Source organism: Apium graveolens, chromosome 3 (assembly GCF_009905375.1).
Source record: "Apium graveolens cultivar Ventura chromosome 3, ASM990537v1, whole genome shotgun sequence".
NCBI lineage: Eukaryota > Viridiplantae > Streptophyta > Magnoliopsida > Apiales > Apiaceae > Apium > Apium graveolens.
The window spans coordinates 294,974,310-294,992,882 of NC_133649.1; the positions used below are offsets into that span (position 1 = coordinate 294,974,310).

Genomic DNA, 18,573 nt, shown 5'->3' on the forward strand with positions numbered 1-18,573 from the left:
CTTTTTATCCTGTTACCTTATACTCAATTCTCTCCGTATCTAGTGGATTTCCGGGAAAAATCAAAGTGTTCGGATTTGGATTCTGACGATCTTTACATACACTTATATCCCATATAAAGTACTAATAAAATCTCAGAATATCCATATCAGAACCCCTACATAGTGTGGCATGAAAAGTTTTCTCATTCAGCAAAAACACTATTCATAAGGGTTTCAAAAAATTTCCAAAAATTGGGGTTATTACAGCCATTCTATAAGGTGCCTTGGAAATAGGTTGTGCATCTGGTAACAAATCGATAGAAAATTATATCTGTCTTTCGGGCGGAAGACCCTCCAAATCTTCGGGAAATACATCTGAAAACACACGAAGAACAAGAATATCTTCTAACTCTTGCTGTACCTTGGACGTGCCAATCACATGAGCCAAAAATCCTTCACATCCATGAGCAATCATCTTCTTAGCCTTGATGGCCGAAATGAATTTTCCACAACCACTAGGCTTAGAACCCTGAAACACGAACTCGGGCGAATTAGAGTCGCCAAAAATTATTCTTTTTCCTGGACAATCAATTGTAGCTTTGTGTCGCTTCAGCCAATCCATCCCCAGTATGATTTCAAAGTCCCTCATCTGAATAGGTAAGAGATCTACAAGTAGTTCTCTATCGTCTACTCTAACTACACAATCAAGATACTGAGAATTCACAAGTATAGTTACACCCATAAGAGTGCCAACAGAAAAATACGATATAAGTAAAGTGGATACAATGTCTAAGTATTTAGCATAAGATGTAGAGACAAATGAATGTGTAGCTCCAGTATCAAATAAGACTATAGCATTTCCATTACCGTCAGAAAGTGATCCTGAAATGGTACCTGAAGTACTTGCAGCATCTTTTGCAGTGATGGAAAACACACGACCAGAAGTCTTCTGGTTGCTTTTCTCTCCCTGATCCTTACGATCCCAAGGCTTCTTTGGTGGCATCTGACAGTCTCGAATAGTGTGACCCTTTTTTCCACAATTAAAGCATGCTCTAGTAGCACAATAGCAAGTGCTTCCTCCATGCATCTTTCCACAATGCTCACACTTAGATGTTTCTGTATATATAATAGATGATGTCAAAGATTACTGGAGCTAACAATGTCATTATAATATATGATCTGGGTGGAAGATTACTGAATAGTTATTTTCAGTAATCAGTTAAGCTTGGGGTCAACCCTAAGTAAGTTGTATTGTTATCTAAATTTGTATTTTGTACTTGTAACACTCAAAGTCTGTAAAAATATAAAGGAACAGACTGGAGTCTTTTTTCTAAAACAGTATCAAGCCTAAGGATTCTATATGGAAGAAGATCAAGAAGATCATGCCTCATAAGAATTTTGAAGAAGCTTGGAGTTGAATAAATCTGTTTGGAGAAAAATGTTCTAAGTCAAGATCTCTACAAGTCACAGATTTAATGTTATAGAGAAGTCATTCGAGAACTTCAGAATGACTTATCGAGAAGTCATTCAAACTCCAGAGAGTACGGACGGATGAGTAATATCTACTCGACGGATGAGCTATATATCTACTCGATGGATGAACAACATCTACTCGACGGATGAGCAATATCTACTCGACAGATGAGCTATATATCTACTCGATGGATGAACAACATCTATTCAACGGATGAGCAATATCTACTCGATGGATGAGCTATATATCTACTCAACGGATAAGCAATATCCACCGGGAGTGGAGAAGTCAAGAAAGCTACCCGAGAACTCAAGAAAATATCAATAAGTCATTTCTTCACTAGAGAACTCAGAGTTATCGACAAGTCTATATTCATTCGAGAACTATTAGATATCTACAAGTCAAAGTAAAGATATGAAGACTAGAGATCTCGATGAGCTGAAGACCTCTACAAGCCAAACTCATAATGGAGTACTAGAGATCTCGATAAGCCTATGTACTTATTGAGATGTCAAGTGTTCTATTAATTCAAACTGGAGATCTCGAAGTACAGTCTCAAAGTACAGAATTGCAAATCAGTTCAATATCCAAGATAAACAATCAACAAACAATCCAACAACTGGATTAACAAGTCTACAAAAAGCAGCTTGAAGAGTGTGCAAGATCAATGGAAAAGATTAACTGACAGAGGAAGATTAAAGTAAACACGGAATGCTAAAGATATGCTAAGCCAGAAATGAAAGATTTGCTTTTCTATAAATAGAAATGATAAGTGACATTCTAGAAAAGTTAATAGCATATTTAATATCCACTGTGTAAACCTGCAGTTAACTGAGATATAAAGTTAACACTGGTCCTCCAATTAGAAGTAACAATTTAGATCAAAATTCTTGTAACACTCTCGAGAAGAAGCTGAGCTCTTTAACTTCGAAGAGCTTAGAAATTTTGTAGCAAAGCATCTTAATTTTTAATATAAAAATTAAGTGAGTTTTGAAGATCTGTGTTCTTTATTTTATGCAAGTTTAATTTCTGCATGAAAACTTTTCTATACAAAATTTAATTTACTTTGTTCAACCATTATCTTTCAAGAAAAGCCTAAAATCAGAAAAACACATTCACCCCCCCCCCTCTGTGTGTGATTCATTACCTAACAGCTTCCTTATTTCCAGTTTGGTAGAAAGACCTCTTTTGCTCATTTCCTTGATTTCCATTCTTTTGCTGAAAATTCTGAGTATTATATCTCTGACCATTTGGTTTGAATCCACCTGAAGACCCACCATTTTTCTGAAATCCATGTCCACGATCGGAAAATTCTTCTTCCCTTTTTCTTTTCTGATTTTGCATGTCTCGTTTCTTGAGAAAGTCAACCTGATGAAGCTCTTGATCTCTGGCACTGTCAACCAAGATATCCATGGATGTGTAGCAGTTAGAGATGATATGGTTGCGGATGGAATTCTTCAATGCCCACTTAAACTTCATGATTTTATCCGCTTATGACCCAACCACAGATCTCGCATAACCATCTAACCTCTGAAATTTGACTTGAAAGTCTGCCACCGACTCATCATCTCTCTGAGTAATACTCTGATACTCCCATACATATTCCTCACGTATGCTGGCTGGAAAGTACCTCTGGTCAAACTGAGTTTTGAATACCTGCCAAGTAAGAGTATTTTCATAGCCAGGTGCATGCGAGGCTACCACATAATTCCACCAAGTATTAGCATCCCCCTCAAGATGATAAGTAGCAAATCGAGCCTTTTCAACCTCTGAACACTCCAAGACCCTGAAAATTTTCTCCATGTGATCTATTCAAGATTCAGCATCCATGGGAGTATTGGCCTCCTTAAAACAATTGGGTCTTTGCTTCATAAAACGATCAAACATAGTTTGACTATCTCGACCTTGCCCGTTAGCAGTGCGATTCCGTCCACGTTGAACTTCCCGCAACATCTCCATAAAAGTAGTCCTATCCATAACAATCTGCTGATTATCATTCCCCCCAGTATTTCGACTACTGCTATCTGTTACCATCCTGCACAAAATTTTATGAGTGCACAAACACATATATCACAAATTATATCCAAAACCTTAAATCTACCAGTATGAAGTCAACCCAAAACTCACAGGTCAAATCCTAAAGGACAGTCTACAGAAACTATAACCTAAGCTCTGATACCAACGTTGTAACACCCCACTTAAACAAGTAGAGGCTACACAAGCTAAGCCTTATATATTAGTGGAAGTAAAAATAAGCTAAACATAATTTATTAAACTAACAAAAGTTCAAAAGATCCAAAATAAAGTTCTCTAATAAGATCCAAAATAATATGGAATAAAATATGTCCTTGACTTTATTTTCAATTAGATAAACAAGCTAAAATCTGGGCATCACTCATCACACCCCCGCTTTACCCCTGACTACCTGTGGAAAGAAATAAATATGAGTGAGCCAAATGCCCAGTACGAATATATCATTAAAAGGTAAAGCAAAAGAATATATTTGATTTTAATAATTACCCAAAGATGATTAGTATGACAATAATTATTTAGAATCAAGGAACAAACTAATCTAAACAAAATCAAAGAAATGGCTGAGAACAAGTAAGGTGGGTACTAATAAAGGCATCTTATAAAACATCTGCTCGCTAGTAAACACCAAGCAAAGCACAGTGCAAATAGTTCCTTCTCCGGTTATCCACAAGAAGGATAAAATGAAATGTATAAAATATTTCCCAAACAAACAAAATGATCATGATCTTAATCATGCCTCATACTCCAGAGACATGCTCGTATACTCACTCCACTGATACGAGTTAGTGCAGAGAGCACCAAAGACTGCAAAAACTCCATGTGTCTCGTCTGTGATTTACCCACACAAATAAGTTTAAGAGCCCATAACAAATGGTTACAAAGTGTTGTCAATGGTATTGAAAATAAAATCTGCATGTGATAAATCAAATATACTGGTAGGCAACATGGATCAAAAGTGGTTAAGTAACAACAGGGATCAAAGATGGCTAAACAAAAATTAACAAGTGTACATGTACAAGATGTACAACTTAACAAAATAAAAATATGATAAGATAAATATGATAGGACAACTAATACAAATGATCACTAAAAAATAATCTGAATAATATAACAAGCTGGTTCATAAAATATAAAAGAGATTTTATTAATTTATAAAAGTAATTTAGAAATCTTTAAGTATATAACTTTATAAAAGTAGACAAACTTAAATTATACATTCATTTAACATATCAAATTATAACAACAATTTAAGAAAATGATAAAAATAAATATAGCATGCCCTCTGTTTATCATACTGACAAGATTTATCAAATTCACTTCTACACATTAATACTACAATATTACTTACAAATTTTAAAGTATTATGCCCAAGTATTAGATATTATAATTAATAACATATTGGTTAAAAAATAATGAGACTAAGGTAACAAATATGTTATAAGAAAAACATAATAACATAATATGATTAACAAATGTAAACAATTTATAATTTTAGATAAACAAACAATCAATTATTAATTACCTAATTTAATCAACAAAATATTTCGACTACATATGTCATGTAAAATAAAATATTTTATATATAATTAGTCCCACAAATACATATTTTGTCAATTTTAATAAAACTCAATAAACTTAATCTTATGAAAATAGATTTTATTTTACAAATATTTTTACCTAATAACAAACTAGCACAATATAACATGATAATTATTATAAACAACTCGCACACATAACTAGTAAATAATAATTAACAAAACTAGCCAGACACTAACAATATTAAAATATACCATATCACCCAATTAATAAAATGTAAGAACCTGAGAATCATATAATTTCTTAAACCAACTTAATGACATAAAAATTAAAAACAAAAATAACAGGGAACATGACTAATTAGATTACTACTAATTAAATATCTTGTAGCTAGTAAAATAACAATTAATCAATTAAATCAATTAAACATGCATTAAACAATAACCTAACACAATATATAAAGACATAAACAAATAATATAATAATTTGATAAAACTTACCTGAATTTAGAGCCTGATCTAAGTATGTAAAAAAATGTGTACAAATAGTTATAAACCTGGAAATAAAAATGACTAATATTAGTATACAATATAAATAATAGTCATTAAATTATATCGTGATTAAATTTTTAAATAAACCTCCACAAGATGTACACTTCTTTGAAACTTTTGGTAAGGCTTAACCTACCTTCCTTGTGAATCTCTTTCTCCTCCTCTAAATCTTTGACAACCCAGTACTTAACCGTGACACTCCAATCAGTTAATTTTTTTTTGACCTTGTCGGGGTTGTACGCCAAAACTTTCTTTCCTATGCACCACCTCTTCTCTTGCTAGTAAGTTATATAATTCTACTATTAATAGTTTTTATTTCTGTTGGCTTTCAGCTGTCGCTCTGAGATAAATTTTGTGTGATAGCACTAACAGAGTGATTATGTTTATATAATAAGCAGCTCTAACAAATTATGAAACTGTTGTCCATAATTTTCTCCACATTTTTCCACATCATCTCCCCATTAGCTGTTTAAAAATATCTTATCATCGTACTTAGTAGTTTGACTTCAAATTTTAAACAACTAAAAGATAGCTTACAAATTCAAATTTTTAACAACCAATTATCTAAATAAAACATTCTCCATAATTTTGAATTCTAAAAATAATTAATCAAATATTTACTAAATTATTGCACCAACAATGTAACAAATAAAATATGGGGTATTATATCCATAGCCGTGAAAGGGCACTCATTTATTGAAATATAAGAGTATAAGTGATAAAAGTATAAGAAGAAATTTGCTTGGTATAATTCATGGTTTTTTTTGTATATATTATAAAGTGGCACAAATTTTGGGAAGAACAGAAGTTTCAAATTTGATGATATTGGCTTTAGGATTTCTTCATTCATTTCAATTCAATCAAAAAATAGTTTCTTGTCAATGGTATTGAAACTAGTTTTTTAACTCGTACAATACATGGACATGCTCTAAACATGTATATTTCTTCGATTTTCTGAAATTATGTGTTTGTGTATTAGAAATGTAATTGAAACTATTTTGTGTTGAAAATGGAGAGAATTGCATTTTCCACTTTTATATTTAGCCAAAAATCAATTTTATATACCTATTTTCAAAAATTGCAGTTTGCATCCCCCTACTTTGAAATTCGCTTCAAGTTGCACCCTTTTGGCCAAATTTTGCCAAATATTTTTCCCAAATTATTGTCTTCAACAACATATATAATCTATTATTGAAGAAAAAAGATGAGATATATTATTGGAGACATCAATTAGGGCTAAAAAATTAGGCAAAAAGGGTGCATATTGAAGCGATTTTCAAAGTAGGAGGATGCAAACTGTAATTTATGAAAATAGGTATACAAAATTGGTTTTGGCTAAATATAAGGGGTACAAAATGCGATTCTCTCGTTTAAAATGTGATTAATGGTGAAATTTTAAATTTGGAGGGGGGAATAGGTGTTATGCCTAATTAATACTGATATTTATCAAACTATCGAGACAACTTACTGTCAAGTTTAAATATGTGTTATCAACAAGCTAATAAAGAGAAACAATGCAGTAAAATAATAATAGCAAATATATAACAATGTGTAATGGTCTATGTCCTAGTCACTTACCAACTTAATAAGAGAATATATTTTTACTCAATAAAATGATAAAAGTACAAGATCAATACTATATATCTCATTTTCTCGTGTTCTTGATACTAGTTTGTTGGTAACCATGTTCCTTTCAATCAAATGCTCTCTAAATTTTTACTATCCAAAGTACAACATTCTCTAGCAAACTAACTCCATGAACCCTTATTATTCAAACTTGACTACTCAACAACAACAATTACATCTTGAGCAATACGAGTACAATAAAAATTACAACTTAAACTATGAACTCAATATAGATATACGTGAATTATATTATAGCCCAATACGAAAAGATTTTCAATGAATAGAACTTGTATTTCTCTCAGATAATGTGGTGTATATTCGAGGATTAGTTTGCAAGCATGTATACCCAAAATGTATTCATAATACTATATTAACTTTCAAATATATTAAAGGTACTCTACGATCTTGACCTTGTCTCACATAATTCTGTTATGATTTGAATATTAAGATTATATGAAATACATTCAAATTAAATATAAGATAGAGTCAAAAATAGTTTGGAGATCTATTATCAGTTTATTTGAAAAACAATTATTAAGAAAACTTATTTAAGAAAGACGTTTAAAAAATAACTTCTTAAATGATAGGATGTGATTTAAACATAACCATCCGAGCAAGGATGAGCATTAATATTTAAATACCACGTATAATTGTATATTAGAGTTCTTACAAACTCAATCCTATAATTTCTTTGAAAGACCGTAGTTTGAATTATTCTTGTTATCTTCCTGCGCAAAATCTACCGGTCTATTATTGAACTCTGATAGCTTGCTAGCATGTTAGCTTGCTGATATGATGATCTTAGATGATATTTGTAAAACAAAGTTAGTGCATTTCAAATTTATATAACAGCATGTTCAGATTAACTATCAGCTTGCTATTAGTATAATCATAAAAATTGAAGGAGTACTGGATGAGTCATACGCAATTAATTTCATGAAATTCAGTAGTTCAACCTGAGTATTCGATCTTAGTACATATTTTTTATCCCCTAATCTGATCTGCAATTAACATCATTTTTTCAGAGACATCGGTTTTTATGTGATATTTTTCTAGTATTGCATTACGGGATAATACCCTGTAATGGTTCATTACGGGAGATACATCCCTAATTATTTTTTAAAATTCAAAAAATTACTAGTTTTTTATAATGTTTTATGGATTATTGACTGATAAATAATATAATTTTAATATAAATTAACATAACCAAATTGTTGTGGAATAAAAATTAGGATTTCGTTAGTATTAAATACTACGGTTTGTGAGCTTCAAGTTTTAATGGTTGTTCTCGCGGTAGAGACTGGTTGTCCTCGCAAGATGCATACGTATCTCCGTGTTGTAGAACATCAAACCAAAAACTTAGTTATAGGTTGAGTCTAAGGTTAGACTAGGATTGAGAGACTTTGTGGACAAGTTTCCAACTTCAAAGGTAATTAGGACTCCTGTAAGGCAGCGGATTCTAGATCCTTTCTTATACGAGTTAGTTTTCATATTGGACGTCACATCTCTAGTCTTTTAGCCGTATTGGGCCTTGTCCTGCGAACAACCTTCATTTATCAATGTTGAAGACCTGGGCCGTTTCCAGTACGTGACAGGCCTTGACCGACCTGATTTGTATTGGGCTTCAGACATGATAAATGCGATATTTATTATATCTTCAAGGTTATTTTCAACCCATATGATTGACCCCATGGGTATCGAGTTTTCGTTGAAGTTATAATGGTATATTCGTGACTCGGGGTATTTTCGGCCCGTCATGGGTATCAGACCTTCATAGGTATCATCATTTTATTCATAGAGTGTGGAGAGACCTACATATTTACAACGACTTATATACATTTCGTGCGATTATACACACTTTGGGCCTTTGCAAGGCTAATCGAATAGTGTCATACACTAAATTGTCCTAATCGGGCCTATATAGCGAGCGTTGATCACCTTTTAACATTCTTCAAAGTTAACTGTGGGGTGAAAGCTGCTAACAGGCCCTAATCAGGGCTAATCTGCCATAAACGGGGCTAATTTCCATGTACAAACTGCTAATTAGGCTTAATATAGCCTCATTTAAGCTAAAGTACGCTAACTGGCCTTAAATGAGGCTAATTGGCCTTAAACGCGGTTAATCGACCCTAATCAGGGCTAATTAATACACACATATCACAAATTAACCTTAATCCAGGATAATTATGAGCGTAAATAAGTTAAACGACCCTAAACATGGCTAATTATATCACACAAGTCACTAAATAACCTTAACTTAGGCTAATTACGTGCAATATAAACTAATCGACCCTAAGTTAAAATTTGGAAATTTTCAAGTTTTACCCGAAAATTTTCCAAAAAATCGCAAAAATCTGTCCCAGAACGTTCTGGACCGATCAAGGCATCCACCCGTGGGTGTCCTGGTCGGCCATAGCCCCTCTATGTGGGGGAGTTGGTCAAGCCGAGTCTTGGTCGGCCTGAAGACCAGGTCCTTGAGGCCCTGGTCGGCTGGAAACCCCATGTCCCGAGGCTCCTGATCGGCCTCAACCTGTGAAACGGAGGTCGTCCGGGGGACTCTGTCCCGGAGTCCTTGGTCGGAGAGTCCCTCGTTCAGCCGGGACACTTCTTCCTGGTCTTAAGGAAACACATAAGGCTTTAATATTGACGAAACCTCTTTCCGTGGAGGCTCTAGCCTTCTTTGGGAGCATTCATTGGCTTCAGTTTGTGATTTTCTTAGAATTTTTATTTGGGACATCCTTGTTGGTTCATGACATTTTTGGACGTCCTTCCGAGGACATCCTACTCGGCTCTAGCCCTTAAAAAAGGGAGGTCGGCTCTGCTTAGTAGGTCGGGAACTTCCTTTCTTGAGGTCCCTATTAAGTTTCGAGGTATAAAACACAACAGAAACCTTAAACAAAAATATGAAAAACCAGAATTTTTGAAACACACCGCAGGATTCATGCAAAAAATAGATATTTAATTCGTAGATCAGATTGTTTACCTTAAAAAACTTTACAAATTGGTTGAGTAATGGAGGTCCAAAGCTTGTTCAATCACCACACATCCCGCTCCCGCGATCTACGCTCTATCGGTGTCCACATGAATGCTTGAACGCAAGGATTGAATGTGTACTAGCACAAAATCCTTTCTTCTTACTCTCTCCATCTTCTCTCTTGGTGGCTAAGGTTTTTTAATCAAAATCTTGCATACAAAATCATCCACACAAGATATATTATATATAGGGTAGAAAAACGAATTATAACTCTTAACTAATTAGGAGTTATTATTAATTAGAAATTCCTCTTTGTATCATTATTAAGTCTCACTTAATTATTTAATAAATAAATTTCATAATAATATTAATAAATTTGAATATCATTATTTATCTAATTAATTAAGTCAAACTTAATTAATATTATAAATAATTCAAATTACTTTAATTTAATTTAAATCCAATAATTATTCAAGCATTCTTTGTGTGTGACCCAATATGCTATTATTACTTTAGCAACGAATTTCAAATCTAATTTAAAATCGTAAATAATGAGCGGCATCTAGCAATACATCATTGTTACCCAAGTAATAATAATTAAATCAATGATCAATTAAACCTTTCGTGAATAATGTACAATGTAATGTAATCCCTTTAACCACATATTATAGATTAAACTGGAGGCATGTAATGTGTTATCCTCATCATAGTTTAATCCAGGTTTTCTTCATCAATGTGTAGAATATCACATCAGATCAACATTTAAGCGCGGCCATGCATTTCATATTCTAGCTCACACAAGAGGCCAATAATATCACTCCTAAAATTAGGAGGGTAAAATCCTTTCTAGATCATTCATATTTCTCAAACGATTCAAAATATATCCAAAATACACTTTTATCATTACCTGGTCAAAGATAACTTTTAATTTAATCAAATTATATTAATTATCGTATAAAAAAATATAATGATTTCAAGTCTAAGGACGAATACATCATTATCACAGTGAGAATTACTTATGACACAACAGGCATGTAAAATCTCACATTGGGTCTATCCAACACCATGTACATTTACATATGCCTGTATTTTTTACTTTAGTATCCCTAGACCTATGATCAATGAGATGTGATCATCGGTCAATAAACACACTAGTCTTAATGCATTATTATTGTCCCTTAATAATAATACTTGACTAGGGACCTTTAGGAATATTGATACTATTCTCATAATCTCATTTCTAAGTCACGTAGTTAGAGATATAAAATTCATATCATCTTTCAAGGATATTTATTAATCTAACATTTATATCGCAGTAAATTAAGACATAATAAATTAAAAAGGAAATAATCGATAGAACATAAACAATAATAATCCAAATGTCTTAAACTAAACATTATAGTATTGTCTCTAGGGCACAAACACTAATACTCTGGTCTTCGAGGGCATGGTTTCCTGGAAATTCTCGGACTTCATCCTTCCGGAGATTCAATCGTGGCTATAGTCGGCCACAAACAGTAGTTTAAGAGTTAAACTTAGCTCTTGTCATAATCATTTTACTAATCACCATGATTAACGTAATCAGTCTTGGATTAAGACTAATACCATGGCTTTAGCTTTTCTTAATTTTTTTCTTTGAGGATTTATACGATATTCAGTCTCTTGTATCATTGTATTCATTGATATTGTCCTCTCTTCTCCGTGCTTGACAGTTTGCCATTTTATTGGTCTTTTTTCGAGTGCTACATGTAAACGCGAACCAACCAGTATTGTGACTGATGGGTTTCGAGGTATAAAACGCAACAGAAACTGTAATTAAAACGTGAAAAACAGAAATCCATATGAAAAACAAATATTTAATTCATAGATCAGATTATTTACCTTAAGAAACTTTACAAATTGGTTAAATAATGGAGATTCAAAACTTGTTCAATCACCACGCATCCCGCTCTCGCATTCTATGCTCTATCAGTATCCACACGAATACTTGAACGCAAGGATTGAATGTGTACAAGTACAAAATCATTTCTTCTTGCTATCTCCATCTTCTCTCTTGGTGGCTAGGGTTTTTTAATCAAAGTCTTGCTTCCAAAATCAGCAACACAAGATATATTATATAGAGGGTAGAAAAATGAATTATAATTCTTAACTAATTAGGAGTTATTACTAATTAGAAATCTCTATTTGTATCATAATTAGGTCTCACTTAATTATTTAACAAATAAATTTCATAATTAATATTAGTAAATTCAAATATCATTATTTATCTAATTCTTTTAGTCAAGCTAAATTAATGTTATAAATAATTCGAATTACTTTAATTCATTCTAAGTCCAATTTAAATTAAATAATCTTTCAAACATTCTTAGTGTGTGATCCTATAGGTTATTATTACGTTGTCAACGAATTTAAAATCTAAAATAATGAGGAATATCTAGTAATACATCATTGCTACCCAAGTAATAATAATTAAATCGGTGATCGATTAAACCTTTCATAAATAATATACAATATAATACAATCCCTTTAATCGCATATTATATATTAAATTTAGAGGCATGTTATTTGTCATCCTCATCATAGTTTATCCAGGTTTTCTTGATCAATGAGTATATTATCACATCAAATCAACATTTGAGCGCGATCATGCATTTCATAGTCTAGCTCACACAAGTGGCCAATAATATCACTCCTAAAATTAGGCGGGTTAAATCCTTTTTAGATCATTCTATTTCTCATACGATTCTTGATTTACCTATGATCAATGTGAAGTGATCGTCAGTCAACAAACATAAAATTTTTAATACATTAGTATTACTCTTTTATAATAATAATACTTGACTATGGACATTTAGGAATATTTATACTATTCTCATAATCTCATTTCGAAGTCACGTGCTTAGAGATATAGAATTCATATCATATTCCAAGGATATTTATTTATCTAACATTTATATTGCAATAAATTAAGACATAATAAATTATAAAAGGAATAATCGATAGAACATAAAAATTAATAATCCAAATATCTTAAACTAAAAAATTATAGTGTTATCTTTAGGGCACAAACACTAACAGTGACCTGCTGTAGCAGGTGCCCCTTTTCCTATAAAAGAAAATGAGAAGTGTTCATTTTCATTCACACCTTCATTTCTCAACTTCTCCAAAATTTTCTTTACTTCTAGAACTCTCATTCTCTCAAGTTATTATCCTTCCAAGATGTCTGAGAACAACTTCAATAGGCATTCCCTCTCTGCCTATGAGGCAATGAACAAGCGTGCTACGATGCGATCGATGAAAGGTATAGCTCTAGTCTCTCCCTTTTCTCTTAACCGTTGTTCGAACAACTTGAAGAGTATAATAGATGAGCTAGTTGATGAGTACCCTAGTATTTTTAGTCTTGATGCATATCAACACAAGTGCATGCTTGGTTGAGAGAACGTTGACAAGATAAGATTAGGCTACTACTTCCCCGAGTGGATCAAAGTTTGTAAAGTTAAGTCTAATGAGAGGACTTACAATTGGACTCATACTAGGATATATGTATACAAAGCGGCTCTGCAAGCCGGGATGAGGTTTCATTTACACCCCATTATACCTCGACTACTTGCTGAGTTGAAAGTTCACCATTTCCAGCTTTACCCCAATGCATGGTCTTTCATCATTGTGTTTATCGTGAGGTGCCACGATCTTGGCATCCCCTTGAGTATTACTATGTTCAGAAGTATATTCATGTTGAAAATTCCTTCTTTGCTAGACCAGGATGGTTTCGAATCCAACACAGGCCCTAGTTCAACATAGTGTGAACACTCACTCTCTTCTAGATTTAACCCATCAATGGAACCACAAATTCGTGGTCTTGGAGTGGAAATGAGGTGACTAGGAAGAGTACTTCATACGTGATTTTAATTTTCCTATTGACAGTGCTCACTACATTCTAGATCTCAGAACTGAAGAGCTTTATGCTCGTGACCATCTTATCAAGGATAATGGCCAAACTCCTTACTGGCGATTTGTCACATAAACAGAACTTGTGGAGGTCGAAATTAGCAGCCTCTCTAAAGAGGGTATGTATTTTCATTGTACCCTAGACTTTGTCAAGTTTTTTATACCATTTCTTTCTTTGTTTTTTTTTCAACTGCGGGAGCTTTGGATGCGCAGAATGACAAGGGCGACATTATCACCGGAGGATGGCAAGGAAGGCTGTCGAGAAAGCGAACTACATTCCTAAGGTCCCTGCGTTTCTTGAGCCTTCAGGTTCCGGTAAGAAAAGATCGAAAGGCTCAGACAGACACTCCAACACTCCTTTTGAGCCGTCACGGGGCATCTCCCCTAGGACTTAGTGTTTGGGAGCCTAACTCTTATGTTAGGTCCAAAAGGTACATACAAAGGGGGGGTGAATGTATGTTCTTCATTTTTCGATAAATAATGCAGTGGATAATGAAATTATAAAACGAAATAAACAAACACAAGAGATTCACAGGATAATTCTTGTATTAAGAAATTAAACCGCAAAAGGGTTTCTTATACCTTTGAACAAATATTCAAAGTTATAAATAGATAAAGCCAATACAAAATATAAGCTATCATATTATGGATTATATCTATCACCCTAAAAACTCATAACTCTTATCAAATGATTAATCAATACAATCAAGAAGTTATAAATGATGAGTGTATCTAATGTGTAAGGCTTTAAATGGTGAGTAAACAAGGGCATGACCTCTCCTTGCCAAATTAAGCTTTTCAAAGTGCTGATTATATTTTTCAAGAGTTTTGCTATATTCAAGAATGGGGAGATGCAAAACCAATCTACATCTAATTGTTTATATAGGCTGGTAGGTATTTAGGAGAGATAAGGGACATGTGGCACTTTATCAACCAAGTGAATTGAATTGTACAACTTGCATTTGATGTTACTTGCATGTCTGAATGTTTTTATTTCTTTAAATGGCGACCAAGAGATAGATTTTTACTTAGTCTCTTTGTAAAACATTCTATCTTACGCATAAGGACATTCAAGAACATTTTTTCACTTGTTTTCCCTAACTGGCGACTAGAGTAGGTTCTTTACTTAGAATCTTTGTGAACAACCCTTACTTGCGAGTGAACAAGCCCTTGAATGTTGACTTGTGATTTTATGGACCCTCTTGAATTCTTAGTGAATGTTACATCTCCTTGGAAGCTTTGGAAATGTGTTTGTGGGTTATAACAACACATGGGCTGAATTTCTCTTTCATTCCTATTTTAACTTGCAATGAAGCTTACTAGAGTAGCTAGGATGTTGATTTGCCTTAGAAATATAATCAACCAATGTTAATTAAATCCTTACTGGCGACCAGGGTAGGAAAATATGCACCTCTGAATTTCTTTTTGCTCTTGTTTATTCCCTGAGGCCCCACTAAGTTAAGACCAGTTCCTATACTGAGATATTGAACTGTATTTTCAGGATATTGCTTCTGATAATAAATATAATGGCCATGGTGACTCCTACTACAAGGTAATGATCATTTTGATTTAGTTTCTGAAGAGAATTACCTTCCTTGAGTTGTCCTGTCTTCAAGTCTTCTCTCTTGAGTCTTCGTACTAACCATAAAACCTGTATTTCCCAGATACAAATCCTCACTTAACAATCATTCTAATGATAGTACTTAGTTTTCTTTCATGGATCACTGACACCTTGTATAGTGGTCTGGTTCACATGTGACTAGTTCCGCTCTCAGGCCTTCGTACTATAATCTTCTCAAATCATTGTCAAGTCTTCTATCATATATAATACACTTCACATAGGATTATTGAGGTCTTCACACTAATCTTGATAACTACTTCGAATGACTTCAACCTTATTCCTACGTTGCCTAAACATGTTAATAAACTTTATACAGCTTCAAACCAGTATTATTGAGTTATACATACAGCTTCAATCTTGCTCAACAATCTGCCCCTTATTTGACTATTACACCTGACGGTCAAATAATAATGGAGAAGCCACAGTTTGGAGGATAACTCAACTAACCATAAACAAAAATCTTCAATCAACTTTCAACTTTCATATCTGAACTTTGAAATAATTATATCTTATATACCACATCTTCTATACACATTCAGCTTCATCAGAGAACATAGTCTTCTCTCCCTTATGTAAAGTTGCAGATATATACGTCTTCTAAACACTGTCTTCAATAATCTTCAGATCTTCTCATAAAGCACATAGAAAACATTTTGGAACTCAGAATCGAAAACAATAATCTCTCCCCTAAGATGAAGAATCCTCTCCTTAGTACAATAAAGTTGGAAACTCCCCTTCTTAGTTTCAGAAAGACTATTGAATCTTTAGAATCTCTATAATCTCTCCATAATCTCTCCCCCTTAGTTGAGTAATCCTTTAATATGTATCAGAGTGGAATCTTAGGATCAAACCACCAAGTGAAGATATTATGTATATGGTAACCATTTTCTCACAGTGCAAGTATGTGATTTCTGTTTAGTGATCTCATAATATGTTTCACTCCACTCTACACTCAAGTGTTTGTCGCCCAGTCTCACAGTGTGTCACTCACTTAGAGCTCCAAACATCCAAGTGTACCTACAAGAAAATCCTTTTCATAGAAAAGTTGCCTTCCACCTTCAAGGATGGAAACTCTCAGTCAAGAGATTCAGAAATGTTCCTTCTGATAGGGGATATTATGATTCTTTTAGCTGGCAGAATTCCCGATATCCCTCTATTAGGTAATGAAGACTACACAAAGAGGGGGTGAATGTGTTTTGGTTATTTTTAAGGCTTTTTGAATGTTTATTTCTTGGTAAACAAAGTAGATTAAAATGCAATAATATTATGTTAACTGAAGTTAAAACAATGCACACAATATTTCAAAACTTACTTAATTTTGTATTAAAATCAAGCTAGTGTTTTACTACAAATTCTGGATTCTTTGTAAGTAAAGAACTCAGCTTCTTCCTTGAGACAGTTATAAGAAATATTAGATATGTTTGATACAATTAAAAGCAAAGGACCGGTGTTTACTTTATAGATTAGTAAACACGGGTTTACACAGCACACAATAGAATGTACCGAACCTTACTAAAAGTAATCTCTAAAGCTTTCCATTTTTGGCTTAGTGTATCTTTGCAAATCCTTTGGATCTGTGACTTTCCTTTGTCAGTTAATCTTGGCCTTTGATCTTGCACTCTTTAAGATGCTTTTGTAGACTTTTCAATCTAACTGATTAGATCGTTTGTTGGTTGATAATCTTGAATATTTAACTTGTTTGCATTCCGTACTTCGAGATCTCCAGTTTGTTGTATAGGAAACTGACATTTCGATAAGTATAATGGCTTATCGAGATCTCTTAGTTCTCGACAAGTGTCTTGACTTGTCGAGGTCTCTGAGTTCTCGAATGTGAACTTAACTTGTCGAGCTCTCTAAGTTCTCGAATGTGAACTTGTCTTGTCGAGGTCTCCAAGTTCTCGAATGTGAACTTTATATATATATAGGGTTTTTCTCCAATGAGAACTCTACTATTATGAGATATGAGATCTAATCGTATCCCCTCGTTCAAATACCACATATTCATCTCTCACCATTGATTTAACATTTATAAATTTTAATATTCCTCCATCTTTTATCTAATTCAACCACCCATCAACCACCACCATCTCCGGTGACAACCATTTCCGACCACCATCATCTCTGACGACCATCAGAAAATCACCACCGTCATATATAAAATCACCACCGGATAATGAAAAATCATCGCCGAATAATGATAAATCACTGCCGGAAACTAGAAATCACCACATTAATCCACTTTCTTCCCGTCAGATCCGGCCACGATCACCAACTCCGACCAAAATCATCACCATAACCACCATACAACAACTCTGTCCGGCCATGCACCGACCACCAAAATCAAAAAAATCACCACCGTCGAAGAAAAATTACTAAAATCAAACACATAATCCAGTAAACCAAACTATCATGACCATCAAATCACAATCATATATATCCGTCTTCGGCTAATCATTGCTTTCAACTAGAAAATCACCGGATATTAAATTGGTTCACCAAGAATTCTCATATCTGAATTGAAAATCACCAAATCGCCTCCGTTTTGAAACTCGAACAGAGTTTTAATAACGTCTCCACCACCTACAGGATCCCTGCACGTCAATCTCTTCGTCCACAAGTAGTCGACAATTTAACTGAAGCACCAAATCTGAATTTTATTTTGCGAGACATTTGCAATTCGAGGCTGATTAGAGATGTTGATGATGGCGGAGATGTATCGCCAAAGTTTCAGGTGGCGTAGTGGTGAAGATGGCGTTGGAGTTGAAGGAGATGGTGGAGGCAGGAGGAGGGAAGGTGTGGGAGAAGAGGGGCGAGAGAGAGAGGTCTGGTG

The 18,573-nt window shown here is 33.7% G+C and overlaps 1 protein-coding gene across 1 annotated transcript; it reads right to left on the minus strand.

Annotated features, from left to right (window-relative positions):
• Positions 1-304: 304 nt before the first annotated feature.
• Positions 305-1,066, minus strand: LOC141715224 (uncharacterized). The gene has a single exon (XM_074518698.1). It carries the CDS (start codon positions 1,064-1,066, stop codon positions 305-307), a length of 762 nt encoding a protein of 253 aa, XP_074374799.1.
• Positions 1,067-18,573: the final 17,507 nt, after the last annotated feature.

What these genes read in the sequence shown, in the direction of transcription:
- LOC141715224 (XM_074518698.1), bottom strand. Translation starts at nt 1,066, where the DNA reads ATGCATGGAGGAAGCACTTGCTATTGTGCTACTAGAGCATGCTTTAAT.